This window comes from Octodon degus, unplaced genomic scaffold (genome assembly GCF_000260255.1).
Source record: "Octodon degus isolate 3935 unplaced genomic scaffold, OctDeg1.0 scaffold00027, whole genome shotgun sequence".
Lineage (NCBI taxonomy): Eukaryota > Metazoa > Chordata > Mammalia > Rodentia > Octodontidae > Octodon > Octodon degus.
Window position 1 is genome coordinate 1,423,511 of NW_004524603.1, and position 18,006 is coordinate 1,441,516.

The 18,006-nt window shown below is 54.4% G+C and overlaps 1 protein-coding gene across 1 annotated transcript in view; it reads left to right on the plus strand.

Annotated features, from left to right (window-relative positions):
- Nucleotides 1-18,006, plus strand: part of Mnx1 (motor neuron and pancreas homeobox 1) — a 63,662-nt gene that overhangs the window by 41,459 nt on the left and 4,197 nt on the right. Inside the window, exons 2-4 of the mRNA XM_023712738.1 lie at nt 12,657-12,837; nt 12,882-12,957; nt 13,184-13,365. Of these exons, the coding sequence (XP_023568506.1) occupies nt 12,657-12,837; nt 12,882-12,957; nt 13,184-13,365 (439 nt within the window). The remainder of the gene's footprint in view (nt 1-12,656; nt 12,838-12,881; nt 12,958-13,183; nt 13,366-18,006) is intronic.

The window sequence follows — 18,006 nt, forward strand, 5'->3', positions numbered from 1 at the left end:
GCCTGGGGCATACCACCTGGGCACCACCTGGGGCACATCACTGGGGCTCCACCTGGGGCACACCACCCGGGCCCCATCTGGGGCACACCACCCAGGCACCACCTGGGGCACACCACCACCCAGGCCCACCTGGGGCACACCACCCGGGCTCCAGCTGGGGCACACCACCCAGGCACCACCTGGGCTCCACCTGGGGCACCTGCACCTTGTTCTGTGGTGGGCAGGTGGGGTTCCAGCTGGGGCCATCCCCCATGCCCCCCACCCTCAACCACTGTGAACTCCGTGATCACAGTTCTCACCGCTCTGGGCTCCAGAAGGAACAGAGAAAGCACTCACTGGAAACTGGAAGCGTCCTCTCGCAGAGTCCTGGGTATAGTAAAATCTGGAGTCTCACATGGTCAAAATGCTTTATCTCAGGACTACAGGCTGGAAGTCAGGATCTCGTCAGCAGGGACATGCTCCCTCCAGGGAGCTCTGGAAGGACCTGACCCCAGCCTCTCTCCAGCTGCCTGTGGCCTGGTCCATGTCTCTCTCTGTGTCCCGATTTTCTGTGAGGGCTCTGTCGTATTGTACTAGGACTTCACTGATGGCCTTCTCTTCACATGACCCATAAAGCCCCCTCCAGATATGCCCACAACCCATGGCACCGGGGACTAGGACTTCAACAGGTGATGTGAGGGGACACGATTGAGCCCACAAGGAGGAAAAAGCAGAGGTGAGCCGGCAAAAGGCAAAAAATGCACAATTTTGTAAAAGAAACACAATATTGTATAATCCTAACACACATATCAGGAATGAGCTGACTATTGCATCCGTGGTTACCCCAGAAATATATGTTCCCGTCTCCAACGCCCCAGATTGATCTGCAGAGTGTGTAAAGGCAGGGTAGATTTACCTCCTCTCCCTCCGACAGTTTGCCACGAGGACCAAGCAATCGATGAGATATACAGCTCAGGGAAGCTCAGTATTAAACTGTCATTTTGTCAATAAAACGTCATTTCATCAATATAATGCCGTGAGCCTGAATGTTTCTGCATAATTAATTCTGCTGATGCATTAAGGAATGTTGTACACAATATTAATCAAAAAGTAGTGTCAATAGTAAGGTAATATATAAATCCAGATATAAGGATTACAAACCTCTTTGAAAGTTGTATTCCCACCGAGACACTTCTCCTCTAGAAATATTTGTATTTTTTTCATAAAACTGCAATTTAAAAAATTAGTCAGTCAAGGAAAAGCAATTAGAGTAATATAGAGAAAGCCCCAGGGAAATTAATTTTTTACAAAACATTGTTTGATAAATTGCACTTAGTGTTTGGACAGTCCTGGACAGATGAGAGCTGCAGTGTCCCCAGTGCCCAAGGGTGGTTCTGCCCCCCCCGCCCCGTGAGATGGAACCCTCCCACCACACAGCCCTAAGCCAGGAGGGACCAGCAGAGATCTGGGCACCTTTGAGGCAACGGGGGTGCTCTGGAATCTCAGAGGCCACCTCCGACAGCGGGCAGGCGCTGGAGAACAGGACCTGACCCAGGCTGTCACTGTCCAGCGCCATCCCTTTGTCCTCTCTGCCCCTTCTCCAGCTCTGGAGCTCTGCCCTGACCCGGGGCGCTCAGCTCTTTCTTCCCCTCTGTCCCGGCCAGCCCTTCCTGCCACCCTGGGTGCTCACTAGGGACCTAGGCTTTGGGTGGGCACACAGGACCCCTCAGTCTGCCAGGCCCTGCAGGCCATGGGCAGGTGCGCTTGCAACTGCCTGCACTGCGGTGACATCAGATGGGCCCTCTTACCAGCCACCTTCTGTGCCTAGGACTGCCTGGGGATGGGCAGGTGGGAAGCAGGGACCACAGGGCCCGGTTTAGAAGACAGCACCTAGCAAGTCCGTGGCCCTCAGAAGCCGAGAGCCACGAGTGTGAGCTCATGGCGAGGCCTCTGGGCTGCCCGTCCAGGCGCCTGCCTGCCGGAGGTGCGGCCCAGCCTGGTCCCTGCCACTCTGGCCTGGACACAGACACAGAGCTACTCCCCAGGGCAGAGGCTATGGAGTGGCTACCAGTCTCTCTGGCCTCAGTCTCCTGGTCTGGGAAATGGGCAGGGGAAAACCGGCAGAATCGGGCTGCGGAAACAGGAGCAGGGGTTGCACTCCCGGCTGTGACCCGTCCAGCATGAGAGGCCAGGCGCAGCCTCTGTTCCTGCTGCAGCTTGCAGGCGCGCAGCCCACACAGAGCCCGGCCACGCTGTGGGTGCTCGCAGTCCTTAGGCCGCAAGGCTCCGGAGGAGCGCAGCAGGTGTCAGCGCTGGGATCTGGGCGGCCGCCGCACCCTCTCGCAGGGTCTCCTCCTCCTCCTGGGGTCGGCAAACATTATCTCTGCTTTACAGATAAGATAAGGACACTGAAATGCAGGGATTAAGTGACATGCTGAGGTCACAGAGTGACCTGGGTGAGAGGGGCACGACCCCAGCCGGCTGGGCCAGAGTCAGGCTCCCGAGCGACCATGCTCCGTCTGAGCCGGCTCTGAGGAGCTTCCACACCAATTTGACAGCCTCCACTTTGTAAGAAAAATTCCTAAATTTCTTTTTGATTGTTAATTGTTTTTTGAGCCGGTATCTCACTGTAATGTTTCAGCTGGCCCTGAACTCCAGGGCTCAGGAGGCCGTTCGGCCTCTTCCTCCAGGACAGCTGGAGCACAGGGCCTGGGCCACCTTGCCTGGCTCGCATTCCTAAAATTTAAAAAGCTGCATTTTATGGTAAATATATAGTACAGAATGGATTTTGGACTCACAACAGTCAGGCGTGAAGTTATTGTTATGAGCTATTTTACATTTTTCTTTGATATTTTCAGAGATGACACATGAATGCATTTTAATATAAAGGTTAATGTCACATTAATAAAGGGCAGACGGGCACTCGATTGCAGATCGCCTGATGGACTCTTTTAAAACCTCTTTAGCTGGCAAGACAGATATTACTGCCCCTGTATATCATCAGGGTGCTCCCGTTTGAAGCAAATAGTCCTTATTAATTTACTTATTAAGCTGAATTTGCAATCATTACAATCCCTTGCAAAAGAAAGATTGTATTATCAATATATTTCCCATCAAGTATTCCTAGGAGCTTACAATTATCTGTAGATCTATTTTTGCTCTGAATGTGGCCCTATGTGTTAAAAATTTTATCTTCTTCCTCTGATGCCAGGTAGCAGCTAAAAATGTTTTCTAATAGTTAGAGAAAGACAGGCTCGGTCACCCTCGTGAAGTGAGAGGGTTATCTCGATGTGCGTAAGTCAGGCAATGATTCCTATTTTCTGTCTGTGGACCAGGCAAGCAAGCCTTTTCCCTTTGTGGCCAAATAAGTGTGAAAGATTTTCCAGCTAGAAATAGGTCCCCTCCATAATCATTTAGGAGAATGAAAAGGTGACAGTGACGTGGACTCATGAATACTAACGACAAGTGTCCTATAATACTTTTTTTATTTTTTATTTTTGCTGTACCAGAGCTTGAACTCAGGATCTTGCACTTGCCAGGCAGATGCTTATTCTACTGAGCTATCTCCCTGGCCCTCGAAATGTATCCTAAATTACTCTTTAGCTAAATCAATAGACCCCCACATGGGGCTCCAGAGCTCTCTGGAGAGGTCTTTGGCAAGGGGACAGTCTTCTGTAGGTCACATCCACATTTTAAAAGCTTAACTGAAGCCTCTGACCCTCCACATCCCACGAGGTGGCCCTACCTGGAGCCTTTAGCAGCTCACGTTGGAACTGGGATTGTCCAGCCTACTCCATGCTCCGGCTCCGGCTCTGGGTCTGCTTCCCCCTCTGCTGTGGACCAACAGCTCATTACGTGCTGATAATTTTCAAGCAAGCATTGTATCGTGTTAAATGCCGTCTACTATGCTAGTCTAAGGGGGGAACGAGAGAGGTCCTTCCTGGTACAAAGTTTAAGATCAACCACCTAATATAGAAAGGTTCTATCCACATAAGTCTACCTACTAAAGTGGATTCTAGTGAACACCACAGTACGTGGCTGCCTGCTTCTCATTATGGACACTTCACCAAGGAACAAGAGGAAAAGAAAACCCAAGTTCACAGAGACCCAGTAGGAGAGACAACCAGAACTTAGCGAATTTTAATGTTCGAATGTTCTGATGAAAGGCCACTGACTGCTCAGACACAACGGCCAACACCTGGGGGCTGTAACAGGCAAGCCTGGTACTTGGTTCTCCTCCAGAGAGGAGCGGCTTCTCTCTGAGGCCTCTCACTGGCCTCCCTCCCTGCCACGTACAGAAGAAAGGGCCCGGTGCCGGGGAATCTCCTGTGCCTCTGAAAACCTGGAGAGCTGCCCCACTTCCACCAGACACATTTCTGGTGCACAGTGAAGACAGCAGGAAATCGCAGATGGTGGCAGATGGGGCCCGATGCGGAGCAAACCAGGCCTCCTGCAGGATGAGCCTTCGAGCTTGTCCTGCAGAAACCAGAAAACCCGAACAGCAAGCAGCTCTGCAGAGAGGGGCCGGGCTGTGTAGTACTCCACAGCTTTTGTGTGCTCGATGAGTTTAATGCTGAAGACCAAAGGCCACCATGCAGCCAGCCAGCCGGCCAGCCCCAGGACTGGCACCTCCACTGGCTCCCTGGTGAACCCCAACTCTAGGTGTCTGGTGGCTTAGGGGAGGCAAGGTCGAGCTGGGTTGATTTAGTGCATTATTAGCTGTTTATACAGTACTGAAGCGGCGCATGACGTATGAAAAATGACTTTCCGATCTCAGGGAATAAATCAGGGCTAGCAAGAGATTCCACTTAATACTTAGCTTAGCCAGTAAAATATTACACCTGCTATTACTCAGGGCAAACACAGCCCCTTCCATCTGTTTATTGAGGCGACCATTTATTTGAGGACGTTTAATTGCAACCGTGAAGTCTGACTTGGGGGTTAATCCCAGTTTATCGACGCAATTAAAAGCAGTGTGTGCCGGGTCTCATATTTATCATCTCAAGGTAGAGTGTTGACACAGCCCAGTGTCACGCTGGGTGTGCTCGAGGGTATCCGTGCTGTGCAAGGTGTAAGGTGTGGTGGCCCACAGGCGAAGGCAAGCACGCCACAAGGGCTCTGCGGCAGCGTTTGCATAATCTAATTGGGGAAAGGATTCTAATTTGATTTTACTTGGAGCAACATGAGTTCAAATTGTCCTATAGATCCAGCGCTGTTTGGTTTCTTGTCAATGATTCACGGCATTTAATGCTCAGCAGGCAAACACGAAAGCTTCCCGTCGCACACTTGGCAGCATTCCGCGATCGCCGTGGCTGGATTCCGCCCGGCCCGGCCCCAGCCGCCGGCCCTGCTCTCCCAGGTTGCAGATTTCCTAAGCTCAGCTCTGATCAGCTCCAGGGCATCCGCCCTGCGTCGTCGGCGTGGGGTCCTGGCCCCTGTGTACTTGCCCGGGTGTCGGCGCAGGGCATGGATCAGAGTCCACCGAAGTCCCATCCTGGGTCCACTGCCAGACAGTCAGAGCGCACAACCGCAAAGGTGGCCCAGAAAACGCCTCCCCCACTCATTTTACAAATCCAGCATCATATTGAGCCCAAAGCCAAATACAAATACTACAGGAAAGAAGATGACAGGCTCATGGCCGCCGATAGCTCAGCAGACTGAAGCGCCTGCTTAGCGCCTACTGAAGCGCCTGTGATCCCAGCGCTTGGGAGGATGAAAACAGGACAGTCGCTACTAGTCTGATTATATAGTGAGACCCTGTAGACCCTACAGACCCTGTACTAAATGCATGAAAAAAAAAAAAAGAACACATGAGAAGGCTCATGCCCCACAGTCACTGGGACTCATTTCTGGGATGTAAGGGTGGTTTAACGAATCAATAGCGTGACACACAACTTCAAAGGAGTAAAGGACAAAGCCCCATATCCTCGTCTCATCAGACACACCCTGCGAGGTTTACAAGGACATGCCTCCACGTGAGAAAGGCCGTATCTGACAGACTCCATCAGCTAAAGCTTTTCCTCTTGGATCAGGAGGAAGATAGCCAAGCCTGCTTCCTGTCCTGTGGCGCTAGAAGAAGCTTTCTACATCAAAGAGTAAGAAATAAAACTGTATCTGTCCTCAAATACCATGATTTTATATCAATATATATAACTCTAAAAGAGTCCACCAAAAAAGGTTAGAACTCACAACATTTCAGTATATGTGTATATATGCATGTAAACATGCAGAAATAAGTGGTATTTCTGTACACTAGTGTTGAATTGCCTGAAAAGGAAATTTTAAAATAATTCCATTTACACTAACAGTAAAAAGAATAAAATACGCTGGACATGGTGGCACATGCCTGTAATCCCAGCACTCATGAGGCTGAGGCAGGAGGATCATTGCAAATTTGAGACAAATCTGGGTTACAAAGAGAGCTCAAGACCAGCCTGAACTACATAGCAAGACCCTGTCCCAAAAAGACCTCTCCCCCCCCCAAAAAAAAAAAGAATAAAATACTTGCTTATCAACTTAACCCTTCAAGAAGGGGCTGGGAATACAGCTCAGTGGCTTAGGTGCCTGCCTGACAAGCTCAAGTTCCCAAGTTTTGATTCCCCCCCCAAAAGGCAGCCAATTTAACCAAGAAGCTGAAATGTGTGTGTATTAAAAACCAGAAATCATTGCTTAAAGAAATCGAAGAAGACTACAAGTAAATGGAAAGGCATTCCCAAATTCACAGATCAGAAAAATTAATACTGTTAAAATGTTCTTGGGGTACTGGGGAGATAGCTCAGTAGAATAAGTGCTTCCCTGGCAGGCACAAGGGCTTGAGTTCAATCCCCAGTTCCACAAAAAAAAAAAAAAAAAGTTCTTACTACCTGAAAAGTTCTATAGATTCAACCAAGTCCCTGTCAAACTCCAATTGCACTTTCCACAGAAGTAGGAAAAAAATAATCCTAAAATTCATACGGAAACACAAAGCCACCCCCAAGAGCTGAAACCATTTTGAGAAAGAGCAAGTTGAAAACATCCAACTTCATGACTTCAGAATGCAATTAGGAAGTTGCAGAAATCGAAGCAGCCGTGGTACTGGCGGCAAAACAGGCTCCGACCCGTGGCACAGGACCAAAGGCTGAGCAACAAGCCACGCGCCGACGTCAGGCAGCATGCGACCAGGCTGCCAGGCACGCAGCTTGGGGCAGGCCAGGCTGGAGCAGAATGGAGTCGGGGTGCTGGTGCTTGCCTGGCACTGAGCCTGTAAGAAATAAAAGAAGGGAGGGAGAGAAGGAGGGTGGAAGGAGGGAGGAGGAAGAGACCGGGACAGGAGGGATGAGGGAAGGAGGAAGGGAAAGAGGGTGCTGCTGGGAAAGCCCATGTCTGCGAACACACAGCAAGGCCTCGCCTCACCTGCACCACTCACAAACATCACCTCAGCTGGAAACGGATGGCAGACCAAAGGTAAGCCAGCCCCTCTGGACCGCCCAGGATGAAACGCAGAGGAAGAGCCCCATGGTCTTGCTGATGGCTTTTTGAATACAAATCCAAAAGCACAGAAAACAAAAATGAAATGGACAAGTGGATGACGCTGAACCTAAAAGCTTCTGCCCAGCAAAGGAAACAGAAACACGCAGGCAGCTAGGGAACGGGGACGTTGCAAGCCGTGCTCCTGGCACGGGGTTGACATCCAGCATGCCGCAGGGGCTCACATGGCTCCAGAGAAGGAAGCAAATACTTTGATGTAAACATGGACAAAGGACCTGGACAGTTTCCCACAACGGAAAAGCAAACAGCAGGTCCATAAGAAGGCCCTCAGCGCACCACGCACCCGAGAAGTCAGAAGCACAGTGAGCCCTCACCTCACGCCTGTGAGAGTGGTTGTCACCAGAGGACAAGACGCAAGTGTGGGCAGGGCAGGAAGCCTGGCCTGGACAGCACGGATGGTGAGCTTCCAACCGGCACAGCCGGTACCAGAAAGCGCCAGGAAGATGCCTCTAAAAACTAAAAATGTAATCGTAAGCGGCCCAGCAAGCCCCCCTCGGAGCCCACACCCGGGAGTGGAGTCAGGTGCCGGCCTGCCTGTGCTCGCTGTGTCATTCAGGACAGCCCTGGCGTGGGCAGACCCCAGGGCCCACCCATGGGGGCGCAGAAGGGAAATGTGGCGTGTGTATGCAACAGAACACTACTTGGCCATGAAAAGGAGGGTGTGAGACCGAATGGCATGCTGACCAGCTTGCCTGAGGTGCTCGTTTCACACTGCACGCCGCCAAAGACTGCACCATGCCCTCTCTGCCCACAGTTTCCTTTGTCAGTTTTTCCTCAGTGGATCTGGGAAAGCCCAAAACTCTCATACTCTCCTTTGGGTTTGGTTTTCATCTTTCTTTCTTTCTTTTTGTATTTTAGGGAAAGAGTGTATAGGGTGTTCAGGGTCTCACTACTAGATTGGACTTGTAGTGATCCGCCTGTTCACAGAACTCCCAAGAGCTGGGATCACAGGCGCACGCCACCACACCCAGTCTCAATTGCCATCTCAGCGAGCCTCAGGGGTGTGAGCCCTGGGGGTGGGGCTGGCATGGCCCGGGGATTGAACCCTGGCCCCTGCGCCACTTGCAGATGCTTTAATCTGCTGAGCTATTTGGCCAGTCCTTGTATTTTATTTTATTTATTTATTTTTGTGGTTTTCATTTTTCTAGCTGTATTTCTGTAGCTTTTCTTTTGGCTTTGAGCTTTCCAGCTTTAACTGTGTTTGTGCGAAGCGTTTCCCTCCTGACAGTTGCAACCCCCTCCCAACTAAGTGCTGCTCCCTTCACGCAGGGAGTGGGGCAGTGCAGCCTGCAGGCTCTGTGCCCTCCTGTCCCACCCCCGGGCCCACAGTGGTCACTGGCTTGCAGCATCCCGGGCCGCTCTCCCTGCTGCCCTGCCCTATACACCCAGGCTTGCAAGTGACAGAGCCCAGCCGGGATCAGAGGAGATGGGGCTTGAGCTCTGCGCTAGGTGTGTGACCTGGGGCGCCCTGAACCTCCAAACTGTCTGCTCATCTGCAGAACAGCCAAGACATGCAAGGTCTGCACTGGATTCTCCACCCTTTCACCCCTCTGTCTTCTCCGCTGAGCTTCTGCTGTGGTCTAAGAGCCCCAGATGAAAGAGGCTATCTTGGACTTGAGTATCCGGGCCTTGAATAAGGACCCCATGTTGGCAAAGTAAGTTTTCAGGGATGATGAGACCAAGGCTTAACGAAATGAAGCGGACTGCCAAGATCAGGACTAGAACCAGGATGCCATCCTTCTTGGCGAGACAAAGAACAAGGTCCTGGGGCTGCTGCTCGGCATCCGGGCTTTTTCCCCTCTGCGACATTCAGGAGAGAAAAAACCTAGACGCATCCTTTCCCAAGGAGATCAGGTTTCCTTGGGTGTTGCTTCCTCCCCTTTCCTGCCCTTCCTCGCCCGTGAATGGAGCTTCTCTTCCGGCTCACACCTGAGTGCTCCCCTATCCTCAAACCAGTGGCAGCCTGGTACTAAGTGGCCACGCAGCGTGGCTTAGTAAGCACTTGGTGCTTAGATCACCGGAACATGCCTATGAGTGTCACCTGGAGCAGAGGCTGACATGGCAGATGCTCCGCAGGAATGGGGTGCGCTGGGGCTTGGGCTGGCCGTGCACCCTGCGGGGACCTGCCAGAGCCGCCGCCGCTGCTCCGAAGGGCCCTCCTTCTGCCTCTGCCCCTAGGTTTCTGGAGGGCATGCCCATGCTGGGGCTGCGCAGTTGTCTGCAGCTCTCTGTCAGCCCTGCTGTCCCTTCCACCACTCAGGGGACAGACAGGCGCAGCTGTCCTGCCCTTTACACCCCACCAGAAGAGTTTCCCTTGGGGCCAGGGAGACAGCTTGGGCATCTGCCTGGCAAGCGCAAGTTCCTGAGTTCACTCTCCAGTACAAAAAAAAAAAAAAGAAGAAAGAAAGTTTACCTTGCAGTCAACAAAGGGCTGCCAGGCCCCAGGAACTAACATCTGCAAGTTCCCCCTTCCTGAGAGCAAGCGTGCCTGGTAGGCTCTCTGTAGGGCAAGGTCCCCCCAGAGGACCCCAGTGAGGGGTTAGGAAAGAGGCCCAGCCCTAGCCTGGCCTTGCTTGGGGGACGCTTCATTGTTGTAGGGCTTCCCTCCAGGCCTCTGGAGTGTGGAGCCCACATCCCTAGACCAGAACCTGGACCAGCACCATGCAGTGCCTAGGGACCTGCTTACAGTCGCTGAGGAAAAGCAGCTCTTCTCTTCGCTGCTTTGCAGGGTGGTATGGAAGATTGGAGAGTGCAGGGGCCAGGGCAAAGGCGACCTCAACGCTGCAGGGAAGGCCCAGCCTGGCCTGTGGCCACAGCTTAGAAAGTGATCTAAGGTTGGGGAGGAGCCAGCTGGGGGGGCACAGTCTCCCTGCATCTTCAACGCACAGGGCCCAGGAGGTGCTTGGGGTGCCAGAGGACCACAGCCCTGACATCCAACCTGGGGGTCAGGGCTGGGCTGGGGCAAAGGACCCTAGGGCAAGCCTGCAGGTGCCACCCACTCCCCACTCAGGGCTGGTGGCCAGGGTGGAAGCCAGAGGGGGCATATCCTACAGCTCTGCCTGCACAAACTGCAGGCTCCCCACCCCATATTCTAACTGGAAACGGACTCCAGTGGCTTAAAATATTGCAACGTCGATAGGACTAATTAATTGGAAATAAGAAACGAAAGAATACAATTAAACGAGAAGAGAATCATTTTCTAATTTAATAGAGGGACATTTATAAAGATCACAAGCTAAAAGGCATCGAATGATTCTATCGACATTGTATTAAATCAGCACTGGCCCGGGTGGGCAGGAGGACCCCACGAGACTGGAGGATCATCTAGCCCCGTCCCATCCGCACCAGGATGCAGCCCCCATCCCTGCACTGGTGCCTGTCCTGCCCCTGTCCTGCTGGGTGGGATAGGTTCTGAGTGGACTGCAGAGTCGGGAGCTCCTGCCTCCGCAGTCCCAGGGCACAGATATATTACAACCAAATTACTAATTGCAAAATGAAATTGTCAATAAAGCTTCCCCCTTGCATATACAATATCCTTAAATATTAAGATATTTTATTAGACCCATTTCCTAACAATAATTTATTGCAATAAAACAGACACTGCAGGTCCCCTGAAATTGTCTTTTCATAATGAATAAATTCAAGTGGGCTAATTAATATATAAACTAGCCCGATTTGTCAAGTTGATTTGTATTTTAGTTAATTGTGAAAGTAATTACCACATGGTCAAATTAACAGCTTTCTGGAAATGACCAAGCCTGAGGTTTTATTTCCTTCCTGGGTGAAGAAAATTCATTTTTCCAAGCTCTTGATGTGATGAATAAAAGTCATAAATCTGGGTGATTGGTGCAGGCAGAGTCTAAATGGCTTCATATTTCATTTTAGGTTTAATAGAAATATTCATGCTCTGTTTTAATGAAATTAAATTGAAGGGGGATGGGGCAGGAGGCGGTGGTGGCTGGGGGCTTAAAGGGACCGCATGGATTTCCCTCCCACCCGGGCCAGGGCACCGAGGGCAACGATGTCTGCGACTGATCTGCTCCACCCTCGGGGTGCTGCCCATGCCTCGTGCAGCAGGGACACCACCTGGAACCCGGCCCAGGTGCTCCGTGCCAGGTCCCCAGCCCATGCCATGCCCTCCAGGATGCCCGGAGCAGTGGTCCTATAGGGAGCCCTGGGTGGGGGGGTGGGATGGTCCCGCGCTGCATTGGAGTTCCTGTTGTCACTCTCCTGGCCCCTGGGTCTAGGGTCCTGCCTTGGAGCCTCCTGAGGACTGGAGGAGGTCTGTGAGCACCGGTGTTGCTCCCTGGACCCCTGCACCCTCCCTCTCCTCCTAAGGTCTGCGACATCCCCAGGGCCAACATCACCCTCCACTCTCCAACAGTAGAGCCCCCTGACTCCAGCTAGACCAGGCACTGAGGCTTCTCTGGGGATTGAGCAGGAAAGCGCCCCTAGACCTGGCCTGCTGGGTCCTCCTGTGTCAAGTCTCAAGTTTAGGGGCCCAGCTGTTGCCTCCCTGGCTCCAGGGTGGACCTGGCCAGGCCAGCCCCTTAATGAAGCTGATCTGTGACTTGTTGATTTCCCCAGAGCAAATCAGGGTTTGATGCAGTTCAGCAGGAGTGGTGAGCTGATGAATTGACAAAAACTAATCAGCTTTATTGGGAAACAGGTTAAGGGCGCGGGTGAGCCAGTCACCCCCAGCCTGACCCCCGCGTCCATTAGCTGAGCGAGTGGCTGATTGGAGTGGGGAGGCCGCCGCATGCGCTCTGAAATTGCTTTCATAAACTAACCATTATCAGTAGTCTATGCGGGTGGCTAATTTAGAGAACACATCCCAGCTCGGCACATCTGTCATTCAGGTTTATGTATCATTATCTCATTTACAGAATGTCGCAGTGTAATATGTGTTTTTGGCAATAGACCTGGCCCCGCGCCCGGGCCCCACCACTCTTTTTACAGACATGGCAGGGACCCTCTACTAGCCGCTGGCCTCCCTTCCGCTCTGCGGGGCCTAGAATCGCATGGATCGGAGGTCTGGAGCCCCTTGTGTGCATGTGCGAGGACACACACGTGCACACACTCTTGTACATGCATGTGCCTGCCTCTTGAGGTACTCACATGGGCACGCGCAAATGTGTTCACACCCACAGGGCGGAACCCCAGCAGCCTGGGTCTCTCCCTCGAGCCCGCCGGCTGGGAGCTGGAAGGGAGCTCTGGGTCCTGCACCCACGCGGCGCCCACGTGCCCCAAGCGTAGCCTTGAGAGTGCAAACTGCTCTCCCCAGCCCAAAGAGCGGAGAGCGGAGTTTGCCACACCATCCATGCCCCCAAGGTGACCTATTCCCTCCGGGTTACACCCACAGCCTGACCTTCCAGTCCCGGGACGGGTTTGCCTCCCCCCCCCCCCTGCGGCTCGGGCACAGATGCGCCACCCGGAGAGGCCACCTGTTCGGTGGGTAATTATTTTAATGTAAGGGGACCAGAGTCACCAGGTTCGCGCCTCCTGCGGTGACAGAAGGCTGCAGGGCTGCAAGGGCTCCTAGCCTTTCAAAGGAATTTCCCAGATGGGCCGGGGAGGCTGGGGCGGGCACCAGGGGCCCTTTAACGAGTTCATTAGCCTAATGACCTCCCACGGCCAGGGCGGAGCAAACCCCCCCCCTCCGGGCTGGGCTCCGCAGGAGCTGGGAGCAAAAGGTTCCCCGTGTGGAAGGCGGTGCGGCTCTGGAGAAAGTGACCGGAACCGTGACCGGAGGCAGCGACTGTGGCTTCGAGCCAGGACGCTGCTGCCCCTGTACGGCTCCGGGAGCGACGTGGAGCCTGCGGGTTCTGCGCTGGGCCGATGCCCGGTGCGCTGCCACAGGTGTGTGAGGGGCACCGGAGGACACCGTGGGAGTACCACCAAACGCGGACGCTCGGAGCCTCCGGGCGGATTCGGGAAGGGCCGGGGTTCTTCTTAGACATGCCCACTGGCTGCGACCCTGGCTCCCCGGGCCTCCCAGGCCTCTTAGGCAATTCCGGACACCCGTTCTGGTGCGGGTAGCAGAAGGCCCTTGGCTGGGCCCCTCTACCCCGCACAGGGCAGCACCAAGCAGAAAAGCCGAGGCGACAGGGAGCCGGTGGAAAAAGGCTGCTGGAGAAGGAACGGGGCATCCTGGCCCTGCGGGCAGGAGACTCTGCCTGGGATCCAAGCCTTGGCCACGCACACCCTGTGCCCGCGGGGCCCTCCGCACATCCCCAGGGTCTCTCTCTTCCTCGCTCGCTCGCTGCCTCCTCCCTTCCTCCTTCCCTGCCGCCAGCCGCCGCAGCTTCTGCCGCCTCAGCAACTCCTAAATAGACCAATTATCCGGGACTTCCTGCCATTATCTGACTCGGATTTGGACATTAGCGTGCTACTATTCGGCCATAATTTCGAGTCAGAATGCACTAAAAAATTCACTCACCGGAGCGTTACACTGTTCCTGGGCAACACCTGCCCCTCTAGGAGGCTCTTCCCTGCAGCTTCACTCTCGCCCAGGGGCCAGCCAGGCCTCCCGGGGTCCTGCACCCCCGCAGCCCGCGGTCTGCTGATCTGTTGTGCGCTTGTGCGTGTTGGTCCTGGGTGGTGGAGTGCCCTGCGATGGGCCCTTCTCCTCCTGCCTGGTGGTCAGCAGATGGGTGGGTCAGGAAGGGGTGCACACTTGGGACAATTCCTAAGAGCCTTTTCAAACCAAGTCCTCAGTTACTAAACACGGCTTACGCAGGAGCCGGGAGCTGGGCACCACTGTTTTCCTCTTCAAAAGCAGGCCCTCACCAGCCAGACCCCAGGTGCTGGCACCCTTTGAAGGAAATGGGTGACAAGGTGTCACATTCTGATGCTCACATTGAGCACTAGCTGACCACTCAGCTCTCGCCCTGTGAGCCTACAATAAAATAAAAACCCTGCTACAAAAACACAGGGTTCCAAGGAGTCTTTCCTTTCCGCTGACAGCGTGGTACCCCAACAGGATTAAGGGTGCTCAGGTGGCCCCCCAACCCCATTTCTTTCTGTTCTAGACCCAGAGCTTCAAGTCTGCGAAACAAGCCAGAAACACTTGGGATTCTGGGTGAGAAGGAGCAGGCAGGGAAGCCGGAAGCTGCCTGCGCTGTGCATAAAGCAGACTGCTGCATGCTTGCAGAAATTTCCCAGAGGAGGAGACCAGGGTCCGCCTGGCTGGGCACATTTGTCCGAAGCAAATGCTCCCTAAACTTCATCAAGCCCACTGGGCTGGCTGCTTGGTGTGAAAGTCGGAAGAAAACAGCCAGGACATCCTAGGGCTCAGCACAGCGTCCCCAGGAAGGGGATTCAGGGATCAGGGCCACAGGAAAGCCAGCTGTGCAGGGAGAGAGAGACAGGGGAAAGGACTGAGCTGTGGCAGAAGCGGCCCTTCTCGGGGTGGGGGGTGGGGGGTGCAAGCCTGTGGTTCCTGAGCCTCCCCCCACACTCTTTGAAAGGCTGTCTGTAGGGCCAGGGAGGAGGTCACAGATCAAAGGATGGCGCTAAGGACTGGTGCCTCTGGCCCTGTCCCTGCAGGGCCAGGGTGAGTGGGGAGAACCCACGGATCGGATCGAGCTGCCACAGCTCACCTTGCAGTGACTCCAGCTGTGGTGCTCCCCCAGGCCCTGTGGCAGCAGCTAAGGAAGATGGGAGGCCTCCCTGGGGCTGGTCCAGCACTCACCCCCCTCCTCCTGCCCCACTGCCTCTCCAACAAGTCCCACTGCCACTGGAGGGCTTAAACTGAAAGGGAAGTGAGTTACATCCCAGGAGCTGCACAGGACAGGCCCTCTTGGCAGGAGGTGGCTCAGGTCTTCAGCCAGGGAAAGGTGGCAAGTGTAGGGAGGGACCAAGGAGTGGGGCCCTCTTCCCTTTCTCAGCAGTGCAGGCTCTCCTTGCACCTTCCAGGTTTCACCAAAGGGAATCAATGTGTAAATGACAGTGAAGGGACTCCCCATTTCCCAACTGGACCATGTGAATATCTAGGTTTGGTTCCAAATCCCTGAAGCATCTTGACTTTGTGTCTAAACCCAGAGGTCAACAGATGTGCATTACCACTTCCTCTGTTGCAGCCATCTGTATAAACTGGCAGCTCCCTCCTACGGAGCAGCAGGAGGTGAGGCTACCCTGTCTTGGGTCCCCACGCTTGAGAAAGGAACCTAGAGCCCGAGGGAGGGTGGTGAGGGAGGGAGGAAGCCACTCTCCACAAGCTGTGGAGAGGAACTGATCTGTGATCTCTCCAACGGGCCTTTCCAAAGCCCCAAGAGAGCACCACTCCTTGTCACTGCAGGTAGTTTGTTAGCTTCACACCTTGTACATGACAACGCAAAGATCCTGAACTTCCAACAGCTCCCTCTCCAGCCACTTCCTCACGCAATCCAGGAAGCCCCTCCACTTCCAGTTCTGAGTCTCATGCAGGAGCAATGTCTGACCACTTCTGGACCCTCTCTGATCCAGCTTGTTTGGCTTCTATTTTCCAGACAGGGGCACAAACCCTGAGGTCAGAGGTCGCAGGCAAGCCCTGTCCTGCAGCACAGGGCTCCAGAGGAGGGTGCGGGTCAGAGTTGGGTTCCCACCCTGGGAACTGGCAGAAGGGGTGGTGGTGAGCCACTGTGGAGCATGGTTATTGCAGAAAGGGGGCAATGTATTCTCTGAGTCTTACGGGAACAGAGGGCAATTCTGCAGAGGAAGCAAAACCCACCTGCACCCTCAGAACACCTGGTCACAGATTGGACAGACAGGAGGGCAGATTCTGGGGGTCCATCTTGGGATTGGGCTCTGCATCCACTCCCCCCTCTGCTTCAGAATCCTTTTCCTGGGGACCTTTCCCTGGGGTGGGGAAGGAGGGTTCTGAAGGAGGTGGGCGCTTGGCAGCCCACTACCCGGCAGCACAGGACAGCTCTTGGCTTCCCGTCCAGAGGCTCAGCCTCCTCTGCTGGGCATCATGGGGGGAGGAGGAGGGGTGGTGTGGTTCCAACAGTAAAATTTGTCCCAACCCAACTCAGAGGTGTCCCTGTGTGGAGGCTGCATCTTAGCCCTGGAACCTGAATCCTAGAAGATGCAGACCATGATGATCAGAGAAAATGATTGTGGACTGGGTGGTACACACCTGCAATCCCAGCATTTAGGAAACAGGCAGGAGGATCACAGATACTTGGGGGCCAGCCTGGACTACATCGTGAGACCTTGTACCAAAAGACAACAACCAAGAACAAAAAAGAAAAGAAAGCAGGGCACAGAGGAAGTGTTGAGGACATGTGGTGTCCCCTGTCCCCTTCAGAGGCAGCATCTAAAGATAGGACACAGACTTTGTAATATGCACTAGAATTTCTATGATCTTGCCATGGCTTTTGCAAAGTTCTGGGACATCTATTGCTGAAGCTGTTGTTAACCTCCTGACCTTCTAAACTGCCTCCCGCTGCAGAACCAACTTCCCTCTGTCACAGGAGAAAGCAACGCTCCTCCTGTCGGTAAAGCCGGGGTCCCAGCTCTGACACCCCCTTTTGGTCCTTCCTGCAGCTGCCCCACCTGTGGCGGCTAAGGTCCAGGACGCTGGTCTTCCTCACCCCATCCTTGAGACCCTCTCCTGCCCAGGAAGCCCACACCCCTACCCGTTTGGGACGCTCACTCTAGGGGGTTGCTGACACAACTTGGTGCGCGCGTGGGGGGGGGGTGCTCGCTTTCCGACCGCCCTGCGTGTTCTTTCTGCTTCGAGAAGCCCTTGGAAGTGCTCATGCTGTAAATACCTGGCGTGTGTGAAGGGTGTCTGGAATCTTCCCCACCAAGCTCAACCTCGGGAAGCCCTTCCCCTGATTCCCCACACTGCTAGGCAGTCTGGAAGCCTGGCTTTACCGCTCTCTGTCGGGATGAGTGGGCCATCGCCTTCTGCCCAAAGGCCACCTCTGCAGGGAGGAAGGGCCTCGCCCACCCGCGGGACAAGCTTGGTGGCACCGGGGCAGTCTTTGAGCTGCTGTGGGCCCCGCGGGCTCAAACGAGCAGCCTCTGCGCTCCTTCCCTTGCTCGGAGGCCGGGAAAGAGGCTCCTCGAGATGATCCTTGGACGCCAAGCTCGAGCTCCCACGCACGTTTACACACCACACACACACACACACACACACACACACACACACGGCGCATGCAACTTTCCAGCCAGGTGTGCAGGCGCGACCTCCACGGGCTGGCGACAGGGGCAGCGCCCGGGTGCACCCTAAAAATTTGGGAGCGCGAGGGCGGGACTACCCAGCTCCCCGAAATACGAGTGGACAAACTCAGAGGCCCGACTCTGGGGAATTCAGCCGGAGCCCGCCCGCGTGTCTGGAGCTGGACTCGGACGTGCAGGGACCCACGGGCGCTGGATGCGTCTCCATACCCAGGCCCCGACCCCCTGCAGCTGGCACCGAGCGCCCGCGGGTGTTTAGGACCTCGCGGCGCAGGGGCGGGGCGGCGGGTGGACCGGTGACAGGTGCGGCCCTCCGCCAATCGCGGGCCCCGC